The following is a 17,643-nucleotide window of genomic DNA, read 5'->3' as shown; positions in this document are numbered from 1 at the left end:
GTGGGTAAAATCCCTTATGCTAGTTAACATACAACTCTAGCGGTGATTAGTTGTGGCACTATTTAAATTGACCTATAGGATAAAGACTTACTAGTCATGAGATTGTACACGTCCATGGTATCGAATTCAGAAGCGCGATAATTCTCTCTGAAGCTCAATCCAAAACCAACGAACAATGCCTGAAAAGAAATAAGACATTTATTTGGTTAGTTTAAACTTCACAAACTAACCAATCAAAAGATATCAAATTCGTTGAGCTTTTTTCTAATTAACCATCAAAAATAATAAGTATTGCATTCTTCAGAAATGAATAAGAAGTAAAATCGTCCTTGTTTTCACGAAGTGACGGTAGTGAGGAAAATCGTCATGCAAAGTGAATGCAATTTGTTTTCACTACCGTCACTTCGTGAAAACAGCGACGAAATATTGTTGGCAATGTTTACACATGCATTTATCACTAAGCGAAATGAAACATAATTATAATCCAGTAAATCTTGTTTCATATGTTTCCCGTGACTAAATAGATCAAACTCATCTTTTATTCAGAATTTTAAAGTTGTAGTTTGGTAAATAAATCTTACTCATGATTCAGTTAAATAAAAGTTTAATAGACTTTGACTTATACCTTTGATTCGACCTCACTAGGATCATATCCATCGCTGGTATACTGACAACTCTGCTGTTCATAGTTTGTAGGAGTCCTATGAAAATACAAAATGAAATGCGTGGAGTAAGAAGACATGTCTTTAAAGACTGACTATCAGTTTTGTAATCACTGTAAGAGTCTTTCCAGTCGAATTGAATGAAAGACATAAAACAATTAATAAATGTACACACAAGAGGTTAAAACACGAGGCACTCTTCCTATTTTGCTTCTGCTCTGCTCGGTTTCTTTCTTCTAACTGTCTTGTAATTTGATACCCCGTTTCTTTTGTCAGTCTTCATCTTGTAATACGCCAACCTTTTCTTCATCTCTATCGTTTAATTTTGTTCTTCTAATTGTTTCAAAATCCTTTCCTTTATCTTCAACTTCCTCTTCTTCTTCTTATGTTCCTTCTTTATCTTCTCCGTCGTTCTTCTTCTTCTTCTTCTTCTTCTTCTTCTTCTTCGTCTTCTTCTTTTTCTTCTTTCCTTTCATATTTATTTCCTTCCCCTGCTACTTCCCAATCTTCTTCTATAATTTATCCTTCCTTGTTTTCTTCTTTTTTCCTATTTCTTCATTTACGATGTTGAGTCTAACTTTTCCATTTCCATAGCTCCTTGTCTTCTTTCTATCTGTTACTTCTCTTTCTCCTAATTAATAATTAGTGTTAATTTTCTAAATTCTCTTACATGGCAAACGACTTTCCATCTTTCATCAGAACGTAGACATCATCTGGTATCATGTCTGATGAGTAGTGATATCTAGCCGGTAGGTCATCGCGTGTGTATACAGATCCTTCAGCAGTAAAACGGCACTAAACGACCGAAGAAAAAATGAATTAGAAAATAAATAAAAGTGTGAAAAATACATGCTAATTTTTACAAGACTTCCGTTCATTTTCAGACGCTTCGGCTGTAAATCAAAACTGGAAATAAAAGAATGCAAGCATGGAACTAAAAGGGTGATTGAGGATTTGTTTATTTTCCATCAATTTTCAGAAGATATTCATTATACCATATATGATGAATAATGGTGTCTAGCAGATAGACCGTTACGTGTGTATACAGATCCTTCAGCAATATAACAAAGAGAACAAGTTATTTCTACATGACATGTATGTCAGCATGTACATATTTTTTAAAGGATCGAGAACATGATCATTTTTACTGTATTTAATAAGATATATCACTTAAGTGACATGAACAACTGATGAAAATATCGCTACCGTCATTTTTTCTTTTAAATCACACACGATATTCAGGTACAGGGACACAAGCCAAATATTCTAAACTGTACGAACTTCAAAGAATATTGTGTTCCAACCTTAATAAACAATGTGACCAATCTTTTCATTTTAATAGGAGTAGCATATTCCTGAAAGGTTTAGACAACAATATTATGGAAAAGTAGCTTAAGAACAGATTTTTCTGCCACTGAAGTGAAAGTGTGATGTGCATAGAAAAACGCCATCATCTGTCTAGACTTTTTATGATCTCCATTGTGTTAGTAGATGCCAGGAAAACATCACTTACGTTGATTCTAAGAACAGATTTATAGATTTCCTACTTTAAATTGGTTTCGTTCTATTTGTATGTATACCATATGACGCGAAGAAATTGGAGGTAAAAATACTTTTGTTCTGAGAGAAATTAAATAATTCATACCTTCAAATAGGCTGCTAACTCTTCATTTGTATCACGTGCATCGTCAGCATCTACGTTAGAAAGTAAAAAAATACATGAAACAATTATACAATGCGGTCGTGAAGTCTGCTCTAGTCGTGTGCTTTTGCAGATCAAAAGTACAATAGAAGAAATAACCAAATACTACCGATCTAAACATGGAAAGTAAAGAAGTATTTACTATGTATATATACAGATAACTTCCAAATTATTCGTATCCATACCAAGTTTGGAATTTTAAGTATATGAAAATTTGATTTGTCCAATTTATGTTTCTTGAGAATGTGACATATTAACAAAGGCTCGTATTCAACCAGTCCACCTTTCATTCTCGAGTTCCAACAAAAATACCCACACCAAATTTACAAGGAGTATGATTAATTCAGTTTTTAACTGTAGATCTTTGCAGAATGTTCGAGTTTGAAATTATGTTACCATGTTCACAATTCAACCTTCTCTGAACACCATGGACGTTTGACATGTTAAATAATGAAAAACAGATTTCTTTATTTCGTACAGGTGTATATTTACAGATTCTGTCGACAGGATTAACATTTTGGCATAAATCAAATCATTGATGTTCAACTTGTTGGCAACATTTACTTTATACTCGCAACTAGCCTCCCCTAACCAGAAATGACACAACAAACTACATCATTCAAACATTGAATAACATGGATGATTCGTAATGAGATATGAAAGCAAAAAACCTTTAAACAATTAAATTAAATCAAAATACGAATGGAGGTACATGCAGCAGAGTAATATTCTAATAATTTCATGAAATAGGAATTTACCAAGATCGTTGACTTGAATGCCTAAAAATGTGTTTAAATAGGTAGGGATGAATAACATGGTTGATTCATAATGAGATATGAGAGCAGAAAAACACATTTTTGTTAATTAAGTCAAAATCGAAATGGAGCTACATGCAGAAGATTAGTAATGTAATAATTTCATGAAATAGGAATTTACCAAGATCGTTGACTTGAATGCTAGCAAATGTGTTTAGATAGGAAGGCGTCATCTCGAAACCACGTGTGTTGGGTAACTGTAAAGAGAGAGAGAGTGATAGAGAGTGATGAATATACCATTATCGGAGGGAGGAAATGTTTCTATCTAAACTACGGAATGTTTCACGAATCTAAAATTCATCTACTGATTTCCAGCTTAAAATGTAAGAAGGCTAAACCATAACTCACCATCCTTATCATTGGTTTCACTAAATATCTAATCATGTCCAGTATATCTACGAACTCTTACTCAAATCTACTCAAATATGTCACAATGCAATCTCCTAAATTTCTCATTAATCATGAATAATCAAATCGAATCTCTTTGTACAAGGTGGAGTTTTGGAACTCTGAATATATAAAAAGGTGCGATATTTCCTCTCCAAAGTGTGAGCCAGGTGTATTTAGACATATCACTTCTGTCTTTTTTTTAAATAGAAATATGTACTTGCTGTTTGTTTACTGTTATATAACAACTTTTGATGTGATCTACTTCATACTTGAAACGATAAATAGATAAGATAAATAAATAAGATGATGACGTGGATCCTAATCAAATGATTGGTTAAGAGCGAACACGTGACCAGGTATTTATTTTGCCTACCACGTAATTTGGATAATGACCAGTCATTATTCAATGGTAATGACCGTTCATTATCCAATGGTAATGACCGGTCATTATCAAAATCATGTTATAAAACATCATTTTATAAAACAAATAAAACATAATCTTATAAAACAAATAATACACATCATTTTGTTCGGGCATTAGTACAAAATTTACCACACTCGGTACCTTCGAAACTGTTCAAAAGGTATCTCGTGTGGGTAATTCTTACTAATGCCCTCACTGCTGTGTGATTATTTGTAGAATACCCTACCTCTTGGTCTAAGAACTTGACATTGCTATTGCCGTTACCGCAGGTTGTATTCACCAGTGCCGATGGGGAGAGCACCATCGTGTTGAAACATCCCAAATCTTGGCGATCGTACAAGAAGTCGAACAGGCTTCCAATGGCCATGTCAACCTCCATGAGTGCTACATTAGCCTGAATAAAAAAGAAAGAAAGAATAACGTATGTGTAAACAAAAAAATTGTTTTATGTTATCACTTTGTATATTGTAAGTTTTTAAATATCGATTTTGTAATAGTAAATTTATTCTATCTTGTTTCGTTTTATGAACTTACTTGTACAAAAAAAATTAGTTGTAATGGGTTAGGCTCGACTAGCGCATGTGCTATAATCTGACCCCTTTTCCAACCAATAGTTTCTCATCTTGTATGTGTAAATATCATTTTATGAAATGAATTACTGTATTGCTGTTGGTAAATAAATAAAATAAAATGAAATAAATCACAAGGCGCCACTGAAGGAGGTGTAGTGGTATAGGGGTCATGGATTCATGAATCCACTTGAATCCCTGCCCGGCTCAAAATTCATTTGACAACATATAGAAGTTTACATTTGCCACTCTCCACCCAGGAGTGCACAGGTACCTAGCTTGGGTAATATTAGCTACAGGGCACTTTGAAAGAAAATAATTAATGCTGATAAGACTTTCCCCGAGGTGAGTAACTAAGACAACCTTGAGATTGGAAAATACATGAACTGTCTTCCTTCATGATAACAAAGTTTCAGAGAAAAATAAAAACACCATTTTGAGTTGAAAGTAATCAACACCCAATAGCCCATTTTCGTAATGTCATTTTATGCACAAACCTTTGTTGTTAGGTAGGACAAGCCATAATATTTGTCCTATACCTATCAACAATTAATATATGCATGGAATTTGCATTCCGACTATAGAAATACAACTATCCATAACAGGTGAATGAAATAATTTGTAAGGAGGCATTTATTAACAAAGATTTAATTTAATTTAATTACGAAAATGGTCTACATGACAGAAAAGTATAGTTTACAAAACATTGGTAATGATCTGACTATAGAAATACAACTATTCATGTGGACAGGTGGATGAATTAATTTGTAACGAGACACTTAAAAGATATCAAATTTGATTACATTACGAAACTGGTCTATATGACAAATCAAATAGTTTACAAAGCATTGGCAATGATAGTTTTATTGCACCAACCTCTGGTGAGTTGTATCCATATTGTCTGATTGTATCGCCAGGCTCATTGAAGTATACAGAGATGAACTGTGGACTGTGGTATAAACAATAAACAATTCGTGTAATTATTTATCATCATGTGTAACAATTTTTATCATCCAATATCTACAAATAAAGATCTGCTACACTTGATAAAACTTTGTTGGTGTGCATACAATATATGTGGTTGGATTGAAAGTATAATCACGATAAAAGCAAAGAGGTTAATAAAAGCAGTATAACAACATGGTTGGAATTCATTGAATTTTTATAACATGAAGAAATCTGTCACAAAATTCAGGTCTATTTAAAATAAGGGTTTTCTGTCCGTTTCAAGTATATATATATATATATATATATACCTTAAAAGAAATATCATAATTGTGCACTGTGATGATGGATTTAGTATTGCTAATTGCTAGTCTGTAAAGATGAAAATTATCCCCTCAATTTTAATGAATAATAGGGGGGAAATGTAATTATTTAGATCTACTAATATAAGCTTGAAAGAAAGGCATAAAATATTTCAATCTTAATTAATATTCACCCTCTTACATTTTGTCATCATCATCTTGTTCTTTCCATCTTATAAAGTGACCCCCTCAATTTTCAAGAACGAAAAAAATGCAATTATTTATATCTAATAATATTAACTTGAAAAGAAAGCATGACATATCCCCAATCTTGATTAATATTCATCCTCTTACATTTTTTCGACATCGTCTTGTTCTATCCATCTCATGACTGTATCAATCATATCCTGGGCACTCAGGCTTCTGCAAAACAAGAAATATGATCATAATGGTTATCTACTCTGTTGAAATCAAGACCTTCTGTTACGTTGAATAGTTGATATATTCGGCTAAATTCTATACTTTGCTTTGAAAACCTGACGAGGATGAATGCAAATATATAATCATAATCGCAGGCCTACTAACTGTAATTCTTGGATTGTCCAACACCAAAGATAATAGTTATGTTCTATTGGACTAAAATAGCGGCAATCTTTTGATAGCAGGGACATGCTTTCAGTTAACCCGTCTAAAATTATATTCTAGTCAAGTATTCAATGGAAAAGTGAAGGATATGTAAATGATAAATATCATAAGACAATTTCTGTCTTTTATTATAATACTCAAAATTACGGTAGAGAATTCCCCGTATTTTCTTTATAGAGGAATTAGGAAGCATAATATCGCAATTGGATGCGTATCTAGGACGGATGAAATTAGTTATTCTCTAATAAGCCAATAGTGATTTATTTATTTTTTTGGTCATATGGCTGAAACTTGAATTTAAAGACTTTTTGCCTTACATCATACACAAGCTGAGAGATAAATCATATGTTTGAAGCAATTAGGGCGTTAACTTCAACACAGGGTTAATCCCATTTTGGCTGTGAAAAGGAAAATACAGGTACTCACGAGCTGTATCTTTGGTAGTAGTTTGGTTTGCTGTTAATGGTCTGTCCTTCGTCATTATTGTAGGTTTGCATGTTATTACCGATCCATGAATGACTGGCTGTTATCACGCCTTGCTCACGGGCAGTCTGCCATAACTGAGAGAGAAAGATAGATGTGAATTAAAATTATATATATATATATATATATATATATATATATATATATATATAAAGAGAGAGAGAGAGGTGACTTATAAGAGATGGCCCGAGGAATTTCTTTTGTAGCGTTTGTTGTTGGTCGAATTCACACGCCAAAAGACTTGTGAAAAGTAGAACAAACAAAATATAGACAAATTGTGGGTAATGTATTTACTAAAATATTGAAATGTATGCCAATTGTATATCGTAAAGTCTCACAATTAGTAGCCTACACTTTCTTATTTTGTTCTAGCATCATTAATGCAATCTAATTTTAAAACACTTGTCGCTCTCTTAGATACAATTTCAGTCGTGAAAATGTTCAAATAGCAACTTCACAATATATGAATGTTGTGAATCATCGACATCATCGGCATCATTATCATCACCATCATCATCACCATGTTTCATCATAACGTTCATGACATCATTCCAAAAAATGTTATTCCAATACGTGCCTTCACGGTTGTTTCATCGCAAAGCATGCCGGGACATAATTCTAGTCCATTTTCACCTTCGCGCAGCGCGGAATACAAATTTGTTCGACCTACAAATTTTCACCTTCGCACGATCAGCTGTTATCATCAGCTGTTCATTGTTTATCAACAACGCCGGGATCGGATTTCGAATCAACATTGCAATCTTCTTCTTCTTCTTCCATTGAGTACAGTCCTCTTTCATTCCATCACCATTTGTACGGTAAGAAACCAACATTTGTGATCATGTATGTTTATGACGATCCTTCTCAAAAATAAAGCTGATAATACGATGTAAAGTGGGCTTATGAGAGTGGCCGTCCCATATGTTCAAATGTGTGTGTGTGTATGTACTTGTGCATTTTGCGTCGGTGGCTTGCCTTTTCTTTTCCAGCTGCTACTCGTGTTGTGGGTTGAAATTAACCAAATGTACAGTAAAATTAGACTTGTGTCTCAGGATATATGAATATATACATCATAGATAATAAAATACTAGAATGGGTGACACAGTTAATGACTGCAATGAAGAGGCAATGTCATGATTATGAAAACGATAGATTTTTTTTCTTCAATTTGCATCTGGATAATACCACACATAGTCTAGACGTAGGTGCATTAATATCCTGGCTCAGTGTATTAAAAGCTGTTGTATTGATTCCCCGGCCCCCCCTCTCCAGGAACGGAGGGACCGCATGCGTGTTCCCAAAATCTCTTGTCGTAACAAAGAAAAAGATCTGCCCGTATTTTTGACTTTACACACCGGACTTATGCTGAACAGGGGGGGAGGGGGGGGGGGGGGGTGTGCTGAAAATGCTTGTATAACAAATAAATAGATCTACCTGTATTGACTTTATATACCGGACTTATGCTGAAAGGGGGGGGGGGGGTGCTGGGAAGATGCATATGAATACCCTAAATAACACTGAGTGGGGGGGGGGGGGCGGATTGATTCTCAACATTTCAAACACTACTGTACAAAACTCTAACTGATTTCACTCAAAATCGGTTCTTTAGTGACAATTGATCATCGCTCTGATCTGATGGCAATTTAAGCATTGTATACAATCGTCAATGTACATGTAAATGCGCATTAAAAGCATAAATATTTTGGCACCGCCAAGAGCAAGCTGTATACAATTAACTTTGACATAGTTATACAAAATAAAAGTACATGTTTTTAGCTTACTGGCAACTAATGATACAATACTGTTTTATGGTCATACCCTGAGAGGACCTTTTAGGTCATGTTCTGTATACCGGACTTACGGGTTATGTATTTGAAACAAATTTGCTTTTCAAACAGTTTACCAGTACAACAATATGTACATGCTGTAAGTGATCATGTTTTGTACATTATATCTGAATACATTTAAACAATAAAATAACAAATAATGAAAGTGATTATCAAAACGTGTTGCGTAAATATTTTGGTAGTAGTGAATTGCACCTTTACTTCGTAACTTGTCAGCTGTCAATAGAATATTACATAAAACCTAACCTAATGTTGCTTATTGTAAATATATAATTTATAATTCATACATTGTAAAACAGAATCTAAGATTAAGTAAACGCAAGCTGCAACAATGTAAGAACTGTATGTTTGTACAGGTGAGGTAAACGTTAGACCGTACAATTTTTTTTTTTTTTTAAATTCATTGGCAGAGGACTAATTTTTTTGGCATACACCCTGTAGACTACTACACACCCAAAAATATGTGACATAAAAGACTAGAAAAGTAAAATATATCATATATTATACATCCAAGAAAGTAAAACTTATTAAAGTCAACTATGCATACATGTACATGTGTTAAATCTGACGCTTAGGATTCAATTCAAAGAATTAATATTATACAAATGATGCATGTGCATGAGTTCATTATACGATACCGGTACTTATTCTGAAGAAAAAACTGTACACTGTGCTTATGAATGAAAGTTCATGCAACTAGCGGGTCTTGCATGTTGCAGAGGGCTGCACAAACTTTGACTATCTGATCCGACAAGGGAATAAGACTCCACGGAAGAGTTCCTTTTATAATTCGGAAAGACTTGAGCCGCCTAATTGCACGTTCTACATGAATCCGTAAATTCGCAACTTTTTTAGTCTGCATCACCTGTTGCCTGGTCATCTGTTCCTGACCTCTTTTGCCAGGTGGGATGACTAGTGACGCTCGCCTCATCATGAGCTCTTCTGTAATCGGGAATCCCCTGTCAGCCATAATTGTATCTTGATTTTCGAGTAAATTCAAAAATCCAGATTCCTGAACAATGTGTTTATCTGTTACTCTCCCGCACCAGATATCGGACAGAAAAGAGATTAGGCCGTTAGGAGTAATACCAATTAAAAGCTTGATGGTATTATGTTTCTTGTAATCTGACCATGTAACAGCCTGTAGATAGAGATTACGGGGCCGCTCAATGAAAATTTCTGTGCAGTCTATAATGCACCTAACGTTCCTATATTCCTTGGTCCTAAAAGCTGATGGAAGGTTGCGACGAACAATATCTTTTGATGGCCACCACACACAAGGACCTAAAACTTCAGCCAAAAAATTGATCCACGTAAAGAAAATATGCGATGCAGATGCTGGTGATACACCAAAACGCTTGGCCAAATCTCGGTTCAATAGGCCAAGCCGGCACCTCATTAAAACGAGCAAAAACTCGTCTACTAATTCGAGCTTCCTTATCGGACCACGCTTCTTTGGTGAATTTTTTGTACCGGAAAGGAGTCTCTCATTTGATTTAGCCTCCTTGGCCCCTTTCCAATATCTCAATCGTCTTGCCTTCGGCTGAATGAAAGAAAATACACTCTGAAATAAAGTTTTTGATGGAAAACCTGTATAAAAACTGATATCACCATCAGACAATGAATGAAAAAATGTATGTTTGTCCTCTAATTTTTTAAGCCTCTCAACTTCGTCTTCTAATGATCGGATGATTGTCGCAGCTTCTTTACAATGACATGATACAGCACATTTACATGATATTCTATAATCGTGTCCACTTTCGGCAAGAACATTTTTAACTTTTAACGCAACAGATGGTTCAGCTGAATCAGCTCTAACAACCTTTGGGACAGGTCCAGCAGTCACAGGGTCTGGTACTGTTCGCTTTATTGTTCTTCTAGATTTGGGTAGAGGCACATCATATCCAAGATGCAAAGTAGGGACACGACTTGCAGATGGGGCAAGATCAACAAAATGTATCGAACAAACCCTGCTGAAGTGCTTAGGAATCCATGGCTTCTTGGTTGAAGGATCTACACGCCTTATTTTACGGATCCACTCTCCACGCAGTTGTGGAAATTTTTGTGTTGGGAATGGAAGAAACCTATAAGGAGGTTTGCAGGTGCACAGTTCCTCTTTACGGGTGCATTTGTGTATGTCACAGATTTTTGAGTTCCATTTGAGAAAACTTCGACTTGTGTTCTTACAGCTTACCACTGCACATGTAAATGAGGGCATCAGGTGACCCACCACAGCCGCCACTGGAGCGTCTACATGTAGATGGCTTGTCCATGGAACTCTAAGAAAAGAAAGTGAGACAAAAATAAATGTTTAATTTAGTTTAGATCTGAACAATGCCATGTATCAAATAAAAGTTGAATATATCGTCGGCCAGGTGGCAGAAGGGCGTAAGCGCGCGAGCGACTCGAAAACTACTTTTCAAATTATTCGCATTTAAAGATTTGTTTTATATTTAAACTGCTTTCCGTCCCGAAAATTGGTTTAAAACATAAAGACTAATAGTAATAGAAATGTTGTAGTAGAACACAGCCACAATTTTTTTCTCGAAAATAAATCAGTTTTATAAAAGTTTGAGGCGATTTAGTGCTATAACGCCCTTTTGCTTAATGTTTCATTATTGACCTGAAATTTGAGGTAACGCCCTTCTGCCAGCCAGGCGACGATATTTCAATTTCAAGATGAACTGGTAGACCCTATCAGAAAATCAATATACACTGTTCATAGGAAAATGCACTCCAGCGATGCATAGAGATCGGCAAGTTTGACAGTGGACTCACAATTTGAATTTTTAAATTATTCTTTCTAACATTGGAAAGTTGAAAAACTTGTATTTTACTGCTATTTAGGAATTAGGTGTCATCAATCGTCACTAAAGTACCGATTTTGAGTGAAATCAGTTGATTTTTGTACAGTGGTGTTTGAAATGTTGAGAATCAATAGCACAGTTTTAAATACACAGCCAGGATTAGTATTGCACCTAGATCTAGCTAGACCTAGTACAGACTAGATCTCATGGCCCTGGGAAGCGGGGGTGCTGCAGCACCCCTGGAAATTCTTCAGGGGGTGCATAGCACCCCCTGCAAATTTCTTTTGGTCTGATATATTTAATGTATATCATTATGCTTCGTGTACGAAATTTTCACACAGCCGACAGCCACAAATTACGTTTTTTTAAATATTTTTTTAAATCGTTCCCAGGGCCCTGCTAGATCTAGATCTAAGTTATGTGTGATCTATCAATTATAAATACATGTTACAAATCGTTGCAGACTCACAGTCACAGTCACACACACACACAACTGTCGGCCATTCTAGTATTTCATGCAAAATTTCTGTTATATTGATAAGCACTGATTCTTGTCCTTACCTTCAAATGACTTGTTTCTTGTCTGTCATTTAATAGATGAATTACTTGAATTCTGAGCACATTTCAGTAACACAAAAAAATCCCGTGGTTGACCATGTTGACAATGCAATGGACCACAATGATCGTGAATCGCGCGAAGGTGAAAATGGACTAGAATTATGTCCCGGCATGCTTTGCGATGAAACAACCGTGAAGGCACGTATACGTGCCTTCACGGTTGTTTCATCGCAAAGCATGCCGGGACATAATTCTAGTCCATTTTCACCTTCGCCGTGATCAGCTGTCCTGTTGCAAACAACGGGATTCGTATCGAATCAACATCATAATCTTGTACATAGTCCGCTATTCTGCAGTGATTTTCTTCCAATCCAGTATCATTTGTACGGTAAGGAAACCAAAGTTTGTGGTTATTCATTTTTATGACTAATAAAGCTGATAATACGACGTAATGAGAGTGGGCCGAGATCCAACTTTAGTAAATGTAGGCCTAGATCTAGTCCCGTATGTTCAAATGTGTGTGCATTTTAAGTAGACTGATTGTCTTTTAAGCTGCTTAAGTACACTCGTCTCGTGTTTTAGGTAGAAATGTACAGTAATATGAGATTTATGTCTCATGAAATATTAATAGACTTTCTAGATCCTATAATTGATAATGGAATAGGGTCTACTAGAATGGCTGACATTTAGATAGTGATTGCAATTAAGTGTAAAAAAGTAAAAGAGGCCATGAAAATGATAGATTTGTCGATCTGGATCTGGATATAAATTCTGATATCGATGAGCTCAACTTGAGCATCTACGTGTTGAAGAAGTGATAAGGATTCTTTTGTTACAATCATTCTTGTGGTCACGAACTTAATATGATTGTCTTTTCCCTTATATTTATCAGTTGCAGCATCATCGAACACGGCCGATGAAACAGAAGATAACGTGCATGTAGATGTTACGAGAGAGCTCATTTCACAATGGACAACAGAAGTGTTACGTGACTTTCTACAAGGAGGGGACTCAAGCTTGGAAATCGAGTACCGGTAGTCATTATTTTATGGGTGTTCTCTGCCTTGACGCGGTAGCTGTTCAGCCATCCGAGGTAGACACTGTGAGGAACTGGACAATGGATGGATTGGGGGGGGGGGGGGGGGGGGTGGGGGTAGGCATGCAGAACTGGCCTACTATGTTTGTATGTACCTACTGGATAAGGACCCTCCATCACTAGAGGGAAAAATAATGAGAGACTACAAAGAGGGGAAGGCATATAGTTATTTTGCCTTGTGAAAAAATTAGATTTAGCCCCTAAAAAAGTGTTCCTTCGGGTATCAAATGACAACAGGTGAAACCTCACAGTTGTAGAATTATTATCTGTAATGTGATTTCCAAACCATGTGACAGCAAATGGTGTATGGTGTATGTTGTAAAGGTATTGTAAAATGCATTGTTTAACAATGTATAACAATGTTTAAACCGAGATGGACGTATGGCCTTACGTGCTACCAGTGTCTGTGATATGGTGTATTAATACTGAAGCCCTAACAAAATTGTGCTTCAAAATGATCAAGAAGTGCCTCTAAAAAGTAAAAATCTTTGTTTGACCCCTTTTACCATACTCGTTTTCCCCAATAAACTGTAGTGTTATGAAAACCGTTTGGCAAACACAAAATTTGGTTTCGATTTCCAATCGTAAATATCTTGATAATCAGACAGGCGATCGGATTGTAAAAGTCATTGAGTTCCTGACTGACCTAAATTTATCATTGCAGCATGAGCTAAATCCAGGATTTTGTTTCAGAATCTGAGAGTAAGTTACCCGATCCCTTTAAATGTGTTTGCATTAAAGGTGGTACCCCCCCCCCCCCCCCCCCCCTCTCAGCAAAAGTCCAGTGTGTAAAGTCAATACGGGCAGATCTTTTTCTTTGTTACGAGCCAGAGATTTTGGGAACACGCATGCGGTACCTCCGTTCCCGTTCCTGGAGGGGGGGGGGGGGGCGGGGGTGGTACGACTTCTTCATAAGATGTCAACTTATATGCATTGCATTAAACCTGTTGATATTGATCTAACTTGTATTCATCTCAAAGTTATATTTATTTTATCAATAAAATAAAACAACACAGAGAAGGTTGTAGATGAGTACTAAGCAATCATTACTGTATGTAGGACGCCGAGTTGAAGTTATTCATGATTTATTCAAGAGAGGAAGGTCAGACAGACCTGATGTTTTAAATATTTAACGAGAGAAAAATCATAGAAACAGAGAGAGGCATCGAGAGAGATGTCGACGCTTAATGAAAGAGAAAGAGTGATAAGGAGAGAGGAGAGAGAAAGAGACAGAGAGGGGAGGGAGAGATAGAGAGGGAGAGCAAGAATTAGGTGTGAAGAGGAAGATCTAAGAGAACAAGAGATTAAATTTTTAAAATGTACACGTTTCCATGTACCTTTACTTAATTTATATTATAATGTAAACGATATTGTGATGGTCTTTGCTTAATTTTAGTTTGCATTCTTTCCTTTAGCTTTATCTTCTAATTTACTATTCTAATTTAGTAAATGTTAGTATAAATATAATTTTGATTTCTATCTCTTCCCCTATGTCATAGCCTCCATTCTTGCTCTCCCTTCCTCATGTTAGTCCATCTCTCTTTCTCTCTCTCTGTAATGATAACCCCTCTATCAATCTTTTCTCCATCAACTCATGATATGTTCCTCCTCTTCTCCTTCTCGTTCATCATCTCAAAACTGTATTAATCAATCTATAAGACTCTTTAGATTGATCAATACAGTTCTTATAACATATGACCTTTATGTACAAACAATAAACCAAATGGTCACAATCATTTAATAAAAAGTGGTAAGAACAATTATTCCAACTCTATGGGCAACAACGTAATCTCCATTTTCTCCTCCTCGTTCAAATATTAGCTTCTTTTTCATTCTTTACTCGTGTTACTTCTCTATCTCTCTGACTATACTCACAAGAAAGTAGAATCAACGGTTTGACATGAAACAGTCTAGAAAATGAACTAAATTTATTCAAGTATCAAATGATTTTGAATTACAGACAGCTTTCTCCCACGAGATGAAAAAAATATCTCCCTAACCAGAAACTGGCAAAATAACTAAATGCCTTTCCCTCTTTGTAGTCTCTCATTCTTCCCTCTAGTGATGGAGGGTCCTTATCTACTAGGTACACACGAATGTCTCTATACATAGTAGACGACCAGCTCTGCAGTCTGCATGCCTTTCTCCCCCCCCCCCCCCCCCGCCCCCTCTCCATCCATCGTCCAGTTTATCTCTACCTCGGATGGCTGAACAGTACCCCCAGAGTCAAGGCAGAGAACACTCATTAAATAATGACTACCGGTACTCGATTTCCAAGCTTGAGTCCCCTCCTTGTAGAAAGTCACGTAACACTTCTGTTGTCCATTGTGAAATGAGCTCTCTCGTAGCATCTACGTTATCTTCTGATTCATGGGTCATAGTGTTCGATGATGCTGCAACTGATAAATAAAAGGGAAAAGAAAATCAAATTTAAGTTTGTGACCAAAGAACCCTCATCACTTCTTCAACACTAGATCATGTAGCAGACGTGTATGCAGGGGGGAGGGAGTTTCGGGGGTTGAACCCCCCCCCCCCCCTCCTCCAATTTTGTTTAGACTATGTGTGTGTGTGTTTTTGAGGAAACCCCCCCCCCTCACTTTTTTAATAACAAAAATAAATTAAACATTTTTTGTGCTAAAGGGTGACCCAAAAAAGGTGACCTTACCCCCCACCAACTGAACAAAATATCGGTCTCCCAAATTTCATATTTTCGGGGAAAAAAAGAAGGAAAAAAAAAAGGTGCTCTTACCACCCCCGGCTTATTCACCGGCTGGCCGAGTCGTTGTGAAATTGACTGCGTGATTTTCAAATTTTACCCCCCGGCCCCCCCCCCCCCCTCGAAAAAATCCTCCGTACGCCCCCGTCATGTAGATCCTCAAGTAGAGCTCATTGATATCAGACTATTATATTCAGATCCAGATCGAAAAAATCTATCGTTTTCATGGCCTCTTTGACTTTCTTACATTTATAATTTCTAATTGCAATCACTTTCTAGGCCTAACTGTCGGCCATTCTAGTAGACCCTATTCCATTAGCAATTATAGGATCTAGAAAGTGTATTCATATTTCATGAGACATAAATCTCATATTACTGTACATTTCTACCTAAAACACGAGACGAGTGTACTTAAGCAGCTTAAAAGACAATCAGTCTACTTAAAATGCACACACATTTGAACATACAGGACTAGATCTAGGCCTACATTTACTAAAGTTGGATCTCGGCCCACTCTCATTACGTCGTATTATCAGCTTTATTAGTCATAAAAATGAATAACCACAAACTTTGGTTTTCTTACCGTACAAATGATACTGGATTGGAAGAAAATCACTGCAGAATAGCGGACTATGTACAAGATTATGATGTTGATTCGATACGAATCCCGTTGTTTGCAACAGGACAGCTGATCACGGCGAAGGTGAAAATGGACTAGAATTATGTCCCGGCATGCTTTGCGATGAAACAACCGTGAAGGCACGTATTGGTGGATGACTATATACGTCATGATTACGTCATAATACTTACTGGTTTGGCCTTGTACCACTGACTCTCGTCGAGATATTCTTGCGAGACTCTGGGTTCGAATACACGAGACGATCTGACAGTACTACGGATGTAATCAGATATTACTCCATGATTCTCTGGGTAGCGGCCCTGTAAACATGATGACAATGTATTCATTTATTTATTTATTTACTTACTCATTTACTTACTCACTCACTCACCCACACACCCACCCACTCATTTATTTATTTATTCATTTGTTAATTTAGTTGTCCAAATACACGAGCCCATCTGGTAGTACCCACTCACTCACTCACTCACACAATTACCCACTCACTCACTCACCCACCCACCCACCCACCCACTCACTCATTCATTTATCTTTCATTCATTAGTTTATTTGTTTGTTTAAATACACGACACGATCTGGTAGTACTACGGATGTAATCAGATATACTACTCCATGATTCTCTCAATATCAGCTCTTTCATTTAGTTATTTTCAATATTTATCTTTTTATTTTCATCTATTTATTCATTAATTGATAAATTCATTTATATCAAGTGATTAATTCATTCATCTAATCATCTATCTATCAATTTTTCTATTTTTTTTTTATTGTTTTACTCATGAATTTGCATACATGCCAACATTTGAAAATCAGAAATCTGTACAAATTATGCTATTTTCAAAAAAAGAGGAACAATCCTAACTCTCCTATTCAATACTACAGACAAATTTGTACAGGAAGAGGAACACCTGCATTAAAATGATAATTATCTTCTCCCAAAAAGAGGAATGTTCCTCTTTAATCTGAACATTTGGCATGTATGAATTTGTTTATCTTTTGTCATAATATTGCGGATCACCAGAATGATGTATTATGTGGTCAT

General features: G+C 36.1%; 2 protein-coding genes and 1 long non-coding RNA gene across 5 annotated transcripts in view; all 3 read right to left on the bottom strand.

Annotated features, from left to right (window-relative positions):
- LOC591232 (venom phosphodiesterase 2) overlaps nt 1–17,643 on the bottom strand; it is a 50,200-nt gene that overhangs the window by 9,407 nt on the left and 23,150 nt on the right. For all 3 annotated transcript variants that reach the window (XM_030983037.1, XM_030983038.1, XM_030983039.1), the window contains 10 exons: nt 16,772–16,900; nt 6,881–7,014; nt 6,164–6,232; nt 5,439–5,511; nt 4,220–4,387; nt 3,301–3,376; nt 2,308–2,357; nt 1,333–1,457; nt 626–701; nt 92–179 (listed from right to left, as the gene is read on the bottom strand). In XM_030983037.1, coding sequence (XP_030838897.1) covers nt 92–179; nt 626–701; nt 1,333–1,457; nt 2,308–2,357; nt 3,301–3,376; nt 4,220–4,387; nt 5,439–5,511; nt 6,164–6,232; nt 6,881–7,014; nt 16,772–16,900 — 988 coding nt within the window. The remainder of the gene's footprint in view (nt 1–91; nt 180–625; nt 702–1,332; nt 1,458–2,307; nt 2,358–3,300; nt 3,377–4,219; nt 4,388–5,438; nt 5,512–6,163; nt 6,233–6,880; nt 7,015–16,771; nt 16,901–17,643) is intronic.
- Nucleotides 9,182–12,341, bottom strand: LOC115923023. Its single transcript, XM_030983040.1, has 2 exons — nt 12,153–12,341; nt 9,182–11,063 (listed from the first exon to the last, which is right to left on the bottom strand). Exon 2 carries the CDS (start codon nt 11,000–11,002, stop codon nt 9,473–9,475), a length of 1,530 nt encoding a protein of 509 aa, XP_030838900.1. The 5' UTR covers nt 11,003–11,063; nt 12,153–12,341; the 3' UTR covers nt 9,182–9,472.
- On the bottom strand, nt 15,394–16,595 carry LOC115923024. Its single transcript, XR_004063728.1, has 2 exons — nt 16,545–16,595; nt 15,394–15,644 (listed from the first exon to the last, which is right to left on the bottom strand). It is a non-coding gene; the product is annotated as an uncharacterized LOC115923024 (long non-coding RNA).

This window comes from Strongylocentrotus purpuratus, unplaced genomic scaffold (genome assembly GCF_000002235.5).
Source record: "Strongylocentrotus purpuratus isolate Spur 01 unplaced genomic scaffold, Spur_5.0 spur5_scaffold_13, whole genome shotgun sequence".
NCBI classification, from domain to species: Eukaryota; Metazoa; Echinodermata; class Echinoidea; order Camarodonta; family Strongylocentrotidae; genus Strongylocentrotus; species Strongylocentrotus purpuratus.
This window is presented reverse-complemented; position numbering and strand designations above follow the sequence as displayed.

Excerpts from the sequence above, each read along its gene's own strand:
- LOC115923023 (XM_030983040.1), bottom strand. The coding sequence starts at position 11,002 with ATGCCCTCATTTACATGTGCAGTGGTAAGCTGTAAGAACACAAGTCGA.